The sequence below is a fragment of the Phragmites australis genome, chromosome 6 (assembly GCF_958298935.1).
Source record: "Phragmites australis chromosome 6, lpPhrAust1.1, whole genome shotgun sequence".
Lineage (NCBI taxonomy): Eukaryota > Viridiplantae > Streptophyta > Magnoliopsida > Poales > Poaceae > Phragmites > Phragmites australis.
In genome coordinates this window covers 20,308,274-20,319,743 of record NC_084926.1, presented here as the reverse complement: position 1 = coordinate 20,319,743, position 11,470 = coordinate 20,308,274, and the positions used below count along the sequence as shown (strand labels likewise).

At 42.6% G+C, this 11,470-nt stretch overlaps 1 protein-coding gene across 2 annotated transcripts; it reads left to right on the top strand.

Moving 5' to 3' along the window:
• Positions 1 to 3,290: 3,290 nt before the first annotated feature.
• On the top strand, positions 3,291 to 10,829 carry LOC133922082 (protein MEI2-like 4). 2 transcript variants are annotated; one of them, XM_062367246.1, is made up of 15 exons: positions 3,291 to 3,739; positions 4,328 to 4,427; positions 4,615 to 4,654; positions 5,106 to 5,423; positions 5,899 to 6,317; positions 6,404 to 6,562; positions 6,698 to 6,814; positions 7,118 to 7,266; positions 7,872 to 7,969; positions 8,048 to 8,446; positions 8,662 to 9,313; positions 9,402 to 9,486; positions 9,586 to 9,654; positions 9,814 to 9,993; positions 10,529 to 10,829. In XM_062367246.1, exons 2-15 carry the CDS (start codon positions 4,329 to 4,331, stop codon positions 10,685 to 10,687), a joined length of 2,943 nt encoding a protein of 980 aa, XP_062223230.1. In that variant the 5' UTR covers positions 3,291 to 3,739; position 4,328; the 3' UTR covers positions 10,688 to 10,829. The 2 variants fall into 2 exon arrangements, with proteins under 2 accessions (XP_062223230.1, XP_062223229.1); XM_062367245.1 differs by having other exon boundaries at positions 4,609 to 4,654.
• The last annotated feature ends 641 nt before the right edge of the window (positions 10,830 to 11,470 follow it).

Below are 11,470 nucleotides of genomic sequence, written 5' to 3'. Positions count from 1 at the left end.
TGAAATGAAGTCCATCAATTTTAATAGATTTTGATAATACCTTCATATTTGTACATAAAATATAATATACTTAAAAAAATATGTACAAACCACCTAAAAAAGTATACATACTACTTAGATGATCTTATATTCTCACATGCTCTATGTACATACCATTTATCACATGAGATACTTCATATATTATGAGATACGTATGTGAGAGTACATACTCTCAGGAGTACCAAACCAAATATGCTTCATATATATATATATATATATATATATATATATATACACACACCACGCTGTAAAACTATGCCTACCAAGAAACATATCGATGGATGGAAGAAACATCTCATTTCGCTATTAGAGCATCTCCATCTAACTCCTAAAATATCACTCCTTGTATCTATATGAAAGCCTCTTCAAAAGAACTAATCTTTATTTTTCTACACGCTCTAACCGACTTTCTAAATCTCACTCTCTCAATTCTATTCACCTATATTTTAGAAAGAAACTCACTTTTTTATCATATAATTTAGGATTGAAAATGATTTTAGAAATTAGTCTATCATATAAGAAAAATATTAATGATTTTTTCAAGATTTTTAGGAATTTATTTTAGGGACTAACGATTGCGAGAGGTTATAAAATATTATTTTTTGGAGAATTTATTTTTAATTATATATATATATATATTTAGATAAATCTAATTAAAATAAGTTGCATATAAATTATATAACACATATAAAGAAGTTTAGAATTTTTAGAGCAACTAAAGACTACTATTTTGGATAGAGAAGATGAAAAACGAAATTAGAGCTGTGCATACTGTTTATCGAGGGTTCACCATCAGCGTCTGGTTTCTTCGTCAACGTAGTTAGCCCATATAGCGATAGCTAGCCTCTCCCGCTAGTAGATGTGGCGAGCCAACGACGTTCGGATAGCGAGAGAACATAATAGCAAGTGAGATGCCGAGTCCTTTGGAGGCGTGTTCTTCGTCCCGCTCGATAGATATGACCATAACTGAGTGCTTTGAGTTGCTCTTGTACTAATAAATCCTACATAGATAATTATATATATATATATTCATACTGTATAACGTATGGAAGGAAAGATGTTTAATTTTCCCACGAATACGGATAAAAGTTGATGCCGTGGCCGTCTATCATGAAAAAATAGTTTGCCTAAATCTGACGAATATTCCGTGTACGTACGTCTGCCACTGCTCGGTACGATGAAACGTACGAGCGATACACGGAAGGCGTGCGTCATGCAACGTCACCCGCCCTCCCGGCAAGTGGGCCCATAGGTCCATTGAGGCATATACGCTAGGGACTAGGGCGCCTAGGCCGCAGGGGTAGGCGGGTATCTTTATCTTGGGTGCGGACACGCAACCCTTCCCGCGCACGCAGCCGGCGAGGAGGCGGGTGTGAAATCCGGTGGCCCAAGGATTTTCGATCCCTCCGAACGAACCATCCCTCCAGCCCACCCATTTCCTACGCCGGCTTCCGCTACCCGCGTCACGGCAGTCTCACCGCGCGGCGGGGCCGGCGAGGGTGGGACCAGCAGGAAGAAGTTGCTGGCACCAGGAGGCGGTCCGGGCCCACTGGCATCGGGGAGCGCGAGGGGCTGCTGCGAGGATGGGTCTTATCCTCGGAGGGCGGCGGGCCCCACGGGTCGGGTGGGTCGTCCTCCTGACGCACGCGGGTTGGGGCCGTTTCGAACTGCGGCGCGGTAAACTGGCGGGCCCAGGCAGGGATCATCTGCGGCTGGTTGCTCCGTGGCCCTGGTGCTGCTCCACTACCTCGCTGTGTTGTACTGTTGCTTCGGAGTACTAACACAATTTGGGTGATCTTCTGTGCCCAATTCGCGTCCCGTAGGTTATGCTCCTACACTGTTCCTTCATGCGTAGTAAATAATATCGTATGCACTTCTATTTACAATGAAGCCAAAGAAGAGGAACCAAGAGAAATTAGTAAATAGGCTTTTTGGAGGCCCTTAATCGAGTAGTTCATTTATAAGATATGATAATGCTTCAAACTTGATAACAACGAGAATGCCGGAACCATAGCCCGTATTTTAGCCAATTTGCTTACTACGCAATAAATTGGTGATGAGTCATGAAACTTGTACGCCAAGAACGTTATCTCGTCTAGTACTCGAGGTGATTATAGCTGGACGCTTCTATTCTTAGCCATAGATGTAGCCAAACGTGTTTGCTCCATAACACCAGCATTAGGCGACTAAATTTAATCGTGTTTGCTAAGGCAGGCATCGATTTCAGGAAAGAGTTCAGCCACTATCAAGGACAAAAAGGAAATCGCAATATATCAAATTACACCGCACTTAATTCCGGCTTTTAATAATATAGTAGTAGAAAAGAGTGATGAATCATGAACTGTTCAAGCATATGAATTTGCTAGAAATTCCGTGTGAAAGTGTTTATCACACTAATCAGAAAAAATCGTTGCATTCTACACTGTAGGGGAGGATGATAGTTTAGATTAAAGTATGATAGTTGCTATTTATTAGGTGCTTGTAAATCAGTCATTTTTAAGGTGATTATCGACGCTTGTCTATCTTTTTTCTCCAGCTTGCACAACTATTTTCCCTCGTCTATATCTAACTGTCTCCAATGGCTTTCCCGCCACCAAATTTGTGCTCACCACTCATCACCACGCTAACACAACTCCATTGAGCTATATCCTTACCTTCCTCACCACTGACACTAACACACCCTGTTGTTCTTCACTGCCTAGCTTCACCTTAGTGCCCGTATTCTCCATCAGATTAGTCTTCTCCGAATATTCCTCTAGGCCTGAAAAACATACTAATAATAAAAACCCTCTTCTCAAATTCTAAAACTCAATGAATATTGTCGTCTGATCACTGCTACTAAATTTTAGATATCTGAAATTTAAGAACCGAGTAAAAGTATTGTCAATTAGAAGCAGCTATTGAAATAGGAAAAGTACCTTAATCCAACCAGAGAGAAGAGAACCATCTATATCTCCGGCGCAAGCACCTCCGTCGCCTCCCCCAACGCCCACCATCCAAATTTAAACTCACCTCCCTCCCGAACGCCGCTCTCTCCTTCCGCTCCCACTGCCACACTGGACCCACCTCTCCTCCTTCTCACTGACAGGTCAGCCCGACCACGAGTAGGCCACGCATGTCGCAGAGTGAGGTAGAACCGTGGCCGCCCCCTCGCGCTGCGGTCCCGTGCTCCGCGGGTGCGGTCACCGAGCGTCACCGCGGGGTGCGGTATAAAAGGCGTGCCCCCTGTATCGCCGCCCGCATTTGGGTAGGTAGTTGTTATTCCCCTGTCCCTGCGCCTTCGTCTCCACTTCGTCTCACCACCCACCACCACCTCGCCGGGAACCCTCGCCGGAGCCAGCTTCCGGCGAAGAACTCCGGCGGGAGCACACACGGGGGCGGAGCGGGGGCGAGCGCCGGAATGGGGAGCAGCGGCCGGGGCCGGGCCGTCGTCGCAGTCGCTGCCGCTGGTGCGTCTCTCTAGGGTTGGGCAGGTGTCGTAGCTTTCTCCTTCCCTCGCCCGCGGGCGGGACTCCTCGGTCCCGGCGTCGCATTGGGGTCCGGGGCCGCCGGTCGGGCCTCGTGATCCCGCCGCGTTCGAGCTCGGAAAGGGGGCGGTTGCGGGGCATGGGGGCATCTGCTCCGCCTGGTGCTGACGCTTGCGAATTCGGCCAGAGTTTTGGGCTCTGAAGAGGAAGAGGTGGCCGCGTGCGCCGATCTGGTGAGGCCTTGCCCGTTTTGTGCTGTTTTCGTGGTTGGTTTTGCTCGGGGATGTTTGAATTTTGGGAAATTTTGGAAGGTCGTAATGTTTCCTTGCTTGATATGTGTGATCTGAGCTTGAAATTTTTGGGGTAGTGAGGTAATTTGGTTTTGGGCTGCGCGAAATTCTTCGTTTTATTTTGGTGGTTTCTTTGATCACAAGATACTTGCGTGGTTGGAGCTCGTGGAGCCCGAGGCGCATTAAATTCTGCATCTTCTGTGCTGTTTTATTGGATAAATTGAAGATTTTGCGCAGAAGTTTGTGGAATTCTATCTCTGATTTGTCAAATCTAGTTATTCTAATTTAAAAGTTTTGACCTTGGAAGCTTGCAAGCACTGACTTCCACATTTTTTCTGCTGCCCTTTGGCTCGGTTGCTGTGGACTCCGAATTTCTGCCCACAAAATTGCCCTAAATTATCATTTTTGTCCACCGAAACTTCATGATTTCAGCAAAAATTCACCAAATTTACCTTGATCCCGTGCAATTGAGCTACCCGAGGTGTTGGCTGGCCCTTTGTCTAACTCGTTATATGGTTTGGGCGCCTGCAGGATGCCATCTCAGGCCATGGATCAGAGGCGCCACCTCTCCCAGTTCAGCAATCTCAATGGGGCCGCGTCCTTCTCTGAGGAGCTTCGCCTCCCCACAGAGGTATCCCTCCTCAATTGCAGAATTGTTGCTCCAGTTGTTGTTTTTCCTATTTTATTTTGTTTATGCTATGGTCAATGATGACTTGTTTTAGTTCTTCATGTTTGATAATATCATTTGTGGTGGAAGACCTGGTTATCATTCTGGACCATGACATGTACTAATTGTTCGTCTATCTTCGTAGAGGCAGGTCGGATTTTGGAAGTCGGAATCGTTGCCTCATCACATCGGTGAGTGCCGAGTTTGATTCGGTCTGCCTTAGTTTTTCGTTCATTGCTGTGTTAGGATGCCTTGTAACTCCAAAATTCACAAGTTACTGGGGTCATTTTGCGAGTCACAACTTTTATGCATGGCAAACCAAATGCTGAGGATTGCGAGGCTTTCCTTGTGGCTTACCCCCTGTTTGGATGTGGTGGATATGATTTGTTGCGACTTTCACCCCCCCCCCCCTATATTTATGTAAAGCCATTGTTTTTGTATCACCTTGGTTTGCAACGGAGCGCTGACAAATGTAATGTACATGTTATCCGCCCATAAGCAATTGATTGCTATTAGTTTTTCCTTTTATTTTCTTTGGTGCTGGTGTCATAGTCACTCTTCATTATCACGATGGCTGATGCATTTTGTTGTTCATTACCATTATTTCTTCTCAAAACCTGATCTTTTTTCCATTGTTGTCAGGAAGCAAGTCAGTTGCATCTTCGCCACATGAAAAGCCCCAACCTATTGGGACAAAAACTGCGGGTCGAGTAGAGCATCTACAACCACTGAGGGACCAGAAGACTGCATTTAGTCTTGAGCACAAGCTGTTTGGTCAAGAGAGACATGTTAAATTGCCATCATCTCCGTGGAGAGCTGATCAAGATCCTAACTACCAATCCGATTCATCTCTAAAGGCGGAAGCTTTATTTCCTGATAGATGGAGGACTAATCCAAATGAGGCCTTCAATGAGAATGGACTTTTCTCAAGCTCCCTGTCAGAAATTTTTGACAAGAATTGTGAGCCACTTTGATTTAGCACTTGCATTCTACTTCATCAGAGTGCTCAATTGTACTGAGCAATGAACCTAAACACACAAGAAATGTTCACTTCGTAGCAAATGCAATGGATTATGTCACATGGCATATCTACTGCCAATATCATTCCATAGCATGTTTTGTATATGATTACACCTTTAAATTCAGAGAAAAGGAATGAAAGTATAACAAAGGGCATAATTGAATATGAAACCGTAGAAAAAAGTGGAAAGACTTTACCTTATTTTTGAAAGAATCTTGCTTCCTTTACCTTTTTCTTTCCGTTGGCCAAAAGAATCAATTCACTTCAGTTTGGTATCGTTATCTGTCTGTTTTTTTCTGCCACATCTTGTGCAAGAATTAAGCAGTCAGACCTCTTATTAAGCCATTACTGTTGTGGCAAGCTATATCATTCCTATTTATTGCTTGCTAACTGGTTTTATACTTCAATCTGCAGTGAGACTGGCATCCAAGAATGTCCTTCTCCGTCAGCCAGTTGAAAAGGTCGACCTAAATCATGTTGATGATGAGCCCTTTGAGTTGACTGAGGAAATCGAGGCCCAAATAATAGGAAACCTACTTCCTAATGATGATGACCTGTTATCAGGTGTTCTTGATGAAGTTGGGCACACGGCCCATGCTAACAATGGCGATGATGTTGATGATGATATATTCTACACTGGGGGCGGGATGGAACTGGAAACTGATGAAAATAAAAAAATGATAGAACTTAACGGTGGTGGTACTGATGGGCTTGGGTTGCTAAATGGCACACTGAATGGTGAACATCCATATGGGGAACACCCTTCCAGAACCCTTTTTGTTCGGAACATTAATAGCAATGTCGAGGATTCTGAATTGAAGCTCCTATTTGAGGTGTCTTACGTTTTCTATCTTCTGCTCAACCTGTTGGTCTTGAAATCCAGATTTGATTTCTCAAAGCCATTTACTCTTTCCTGCAGCATTATGGAGAAATCAGCAGCCTTTACACTGCCTGTAAACATCGTGGTTTTGTGATGATATCTTACTATGACATAAGGTCTGCACGAAATGCCATGAGAGCACTTCAAAACAAGCCACTCAGACGTAGAAAACTTGACATACATTACTCCATTCCGAAGGTATTCACATGATCAAATGCCACTCAGCCAAAAATGTTTTGTCTTTCTGCCTACACGATCTGCCCTTCATAACAAAAACATGTTTGCAGTTTTCTGTTTCATAGGGGTCGTGCTAATTGTTACCTTTTTCCATAGGACAATCCTTCGGAGAAGGATATTAACCACGGAATGCTTGTAGTATTTAATGTTGACCAATCTGTAACAAATGATGATCTCCATCGTATATTTAATGACTATGGTGAAATCAAAGAGGTAAGTTCTTACGTTAATTAGCTATTACTTCCTCCAGTCACATATACTTTACGTTTTGGACAAGGTCCGGTCAAAACTATTAAACTTTGACTATCAATAGCTTTTAAAATTTTTGGTTTGGAAACATGAAAATCATATATATAGATTTGTTTTGAAAAATACTTTCATAGTCTCATAAATTTATTGGATTTTATAATAGGAAACTCTGATCAAAGATACACTTGGAGACTGTCATGTCCAAACTGCAAGTATTTTTGGGGTGTATTATAACTGTAACTATAATGTCTTAGATTTTAATTGCAGATTCGGGATACTGCTCAAAAGGGTAATCACAAAATTATAGAATTTTACGATGTCAGAGCAGCTGAAGCTGCAGTTCGTGCTTTAAACAGGAGTGATATTGCTGGCAAGAAAATAAAATTGGAGACCAGCCGTCTGGGTGTCACTAGACGGTATGCCACTTGAGATGTCAACATGATGTTCATCTCGTATTTTTATAAATACTTTCTTCATTGCTTTGTGGGTACTCCTTATTTTACATAGATCATTTGACCACATTTGGAGTAAACCTTCTTTTATTTACAAGAATGGTTCACTAATCACATGTTTGGTGTTGCTTCGACATCACTGTCACTCAGTGACATCACTCTTTCTGTATGACAGTACCTCCTAGGATTGTATGCATGTTATTAGCAAACTTAATTTTCATTTTCTTTTGTCACTCGGAAAATCTCTTCCTGTAGATACATATTAGATTTTTAATTTTCTGTATATGGGCTCTCATGTGCGTATCAAAACATATTTTTTGTTACATTCCTTCATATTGTACTTCCTAGTTCTTACTTTACCTCCATATTGAGGTATGTGAGGAAAGTTTAGTTGCACTCTGTAGATTGATTAAAATGAATGTCAGTGATTTAATTGTGGAGAAAATAGGTATTCTTTTGTGACTGTTTCGTATCCTAATTCTATGCCATATATGAACCTGGAAGCATGGGGAATGAATATTTGGTTTTAGCCACTGCTTTGACATTGATTTTAATGTTCTTTATAACAGCTTAACGCAGCATATGTCTCCAGAGTTGGGACAGGAAGAGTTCAGTGTGTGCAAACTGGGGAATCCAAGCACAAATAGCCCTCCAGTGCCTTCATTTGGTATGATGTTTGTTTTTTTATATCAATACATGTTATGTCTATAGCTGCATTTCCTGACATGGATGGTCATTCTGCAAGGTTCATCTAATATGGCAACAATCACATCTTCTGGCCTCGAAAATGGGAGCATTCAGGGCTTACATTCTGGACTTCTCACATCAATGAGCTCATTCAGAGAGGCGTCTTTTCCAGGCCTATCCTCCACCGTACCACAAAGTTTGTCCTCTCCCATTGGAATTGCATCTGCTGCAACTCACAGTAATTATGGTTTTCAAGGCATGGGTGCTCTCCATCCTCATTCCCTGCCCGAAGTTCACAATGGAACAACTAATGGCACCCCTTACAATTTAAACACCATGGCACCAGTTGGCGTTAGTAGCAACTCGAGAACAGCTGAAGCAGTGGACAGCAGACATCTCCATAAAGTAGGTTCTGGCAACCTCAATGGACATTCATTTGATCGTGCCGGCGAAGGAGGTAAATTTGGATATCCTGTTTTATGCTTCTGCTATCTCCTTTATGTTTCAACATACTCCCTCTCAATTCCATCTTATAAGCATGTATGCTTTGTAATAAAGCTGTTAGGTTTATCAGGATTGCGAAAGCAATTGCAAGCATTACATACTGTGGATATTGATAAATTAATATCTGTTGTTTTACCATTCCCTACATGGGTATTATTTCCCTTACAGCTCTTGGGTTTTCAAGAAGTGGAAGCGGCCCTCTCCGTGGTCACCAGTTAATGTGGAATAATTCAAATAACTTCCACCATCCTCCCAATTCTCCTGTGCTGTGGCACAGTCCAGGATCATATGTAAACAATGTTCCATCTCGCCCCCCTGCTCAAATGCATGGAGTTCCAAGAGCACCATCGCACATGCCCGAAAATATTCTTTCCATGCACCATCATCATGTGGGCTCTGCACCAGCAATCAATCCATCACTTTGGGACAGGCGGCATGGCTATGCAGGGGAATTCACAGAAGCGCCAACTTTTCATCCTGGCAGTGTTGGAAGCATGGGATTTCCTGGTAGTCCTCAGCTTCATGCAGTGGAGCTAAATAACATATTTTCTCATACTGGTGGGAATCGCATGGATCCAACTGTGTCTCCAGGTCAGATTGGTGCACCATCTCCTCAGCAGAGGGGTCCTATGTTCCATGGAAGGAATCCTATGGTTCCCCTTCCATCATTTGATTCAGCTGGTGAGCGGATGAGAAGCCGGAGAAATGACTCAAGTGCTAATCAGTCTGATAATAAAAAGCAGTATGAGCTTGATATTGAGCGTATTATGCGGGGGGATGACTCCCGAACTACACTAATGATAAAGAATATCCCCAACAAGTATGCGTTTGAGATTAGAAAATTTAAGGTACATTTATGTTCTGCCTCATCAATTTTTGATGTTTTGGTTGCCTCATTCTGGTTTCAGGTACACCTCAAAGATGCTTTTGGCTGCTATTGATGAAAGTCATAAGGGAACTTATGATTTTATTTACTTGCCAATTGACTTTAAGGTAATTTAAATTTATTCATATGCAACCAGTGCCTCATATTTGTTCACACTGTACTTGCCTATTCATATGACTAACTGAGATCTGTGTCCCACTTTTCAGAATAAATGTAATGTTGGCTATGCTTTCATCAATATGACCAATCCTCATCATATCATTCCATTTTATCAGGTGAGAAATTTATCGAATTGTCAAGTGCTGATTACATGAAGGCAATAATGTCTGTTGTTCTTTTGATTAATGCTTGCAGTTTGTCAAATTTGAACTTCAGAAAAAAAATCCACCTTGAATATGAACACGACATTCTGAGCCTTTTTTCTTCTTTTTCAGTCTTTCAATGGTAAAAAGTGGGAGAAATTTAACAGTGAGAAGGTGGCATCACTCGCTTATGCCAGAATCCAAGGGAAAACAGCCCTGATTGCTCATTTCCAGAACTCCAGTTTGATGAATGAGGACAAGCGTTGCCGCCCCATACTCTTTCACTCAGATGGTCCTAATGCAGGAGATCAGGTATTTTTGTTGATTCGTTACCTTTGTTTTTTGCTGGATATTGTTCCCTCCTCTGTTATCTTGCTTCTTCAGATGCTATCATGTGACTAGTCTTCTCTATGCCCTTGATACCAGCCTAAAATACTCGGTAGATTTTGTTCATATAAAAAAAAGAGGGAGGTAAAACATCACTTGTCATTTGCTGCATCGCCTTTTGTGGCAGTGAGTGTGTAGAGGAGTTTCAATAGGTAGCTCCTGTTCTATTTGGATCCATATTTCCAGAAAATAACAATGTTAACTGTTACCTTTCAATCTGCATTTTCATACCGTGTATCAGAAACATTTCACATGTGAGGTAAGCATTCCGTGTACCATATTATGGTCACCCTTTTCTTCAAATTGCAGCAAAGCAAGAATGTTACATAGTTTGCAATCATACCATTCTCATTTGGTCTCTGTGCCCGTTTAATAATTTCAGAACTTCCTCTGCATTTGTGCATGCAATGTGAAAAAAGCATACGATTGAGTTTTTGGCATTTTGTTTTGATGCTCTCAGGAACCGTTCCCTATGGGTTCTAACATCCGAGCCAGGTCAGGGAGATCCCGGACTTCCTTAGGTGAAGAAAACCAACATGACATCCAGACAGCCTTGACCAATTGTGACACATCTTCCAATGGAGTTGACACGTCAGGTCCCACCAAGGACACTGAGTAACTGAACGTTGCTTGCCGGATTGCTAACCACAAAGGCCCAAGCTATAACTTTTTGCAACCCCATTTCCAGTTCTCAGTTTACCCCTTTTCTCGATTCTGGTTTCGTTGGTACATCCCCCCATCTGTATTTATTAACTTCCGTGATGCGGGTCACCAATTTTCTCTGGTGGGAAACATGGCGAGATGGTGCTACTGGTTTCCCCAGAAGCTATATGCTTGTTAACCTGAAGGCCGAGAAAGGTGAAAGGCGCAGGGAGAGCTTCCAGATTTTGGTCGCTGTAAGAATTAACCCCATGTTGTACAGCAATTCCCAGTAACCGTGCTGAGGGGAGAGTGAATGAGACATTTTCATCACTTTTTAGTGGTGGTGTGTGGAGACGAAGTCTTGCCTGCATTTTCTTTTTGAACTTTCTCTGGTGCCTTCGCCTATGCTACATTTTGAGTTGAGGGCTCCTCTTAAGTTGTGTGCAGAGGAGCTCGATTTTGTTAACGGGAACATGGTGCCTGTGCGTCTCCATCAACCCGGTCTTTGTCTTCACAGAACTGTCACCGTATTTATCGACCGTCTTATGTACATCTACATCTATACAGTATGAGTTTTGTTGTCATATATTCTGTGTCAGTTTCGTGGTGTCGCCCGTATCTATTGTTGCGTTATGCTTGCTCTGTGTTTAAAGCAGTTGTTGCAGGCTCTGCAGATGAGAGTTTTAACCCTTGTAACTGTCTCCAAATCTTTGGCCTCTGTTGAACTTGCGTGTGCTGCTAATTACGAATTCTGGAACGT

What these genes read in the sequence shown, in the direction of transcription:
- LOC133922082 (XM_062367245.1), top strand. Translation starts at nt 4,329, where the DNA reads ATGCCATCTCAGGCCATGGATCAGAGGCGCCACCTCTCCCAGTTCAGC. An exon ending in ATCGTTGCCTCATCACATCG is followed by an intron (nt 4,655 to 5,105) that starts GTGAGTGCCGAG and finishes CATTGTTGTCAG; the next exon opens with GAAGCAAGTCAGTTGCATCT. An exon ending in TGATCGTGCCGGCGAAGGAG is followed by an intron (nt 8,447 to 8,661) that starts GTAAATTTGGAT and finishes TTTCCCTTACAG; the next exon opens with CTCTTGGGTTTTCAAGAAGT.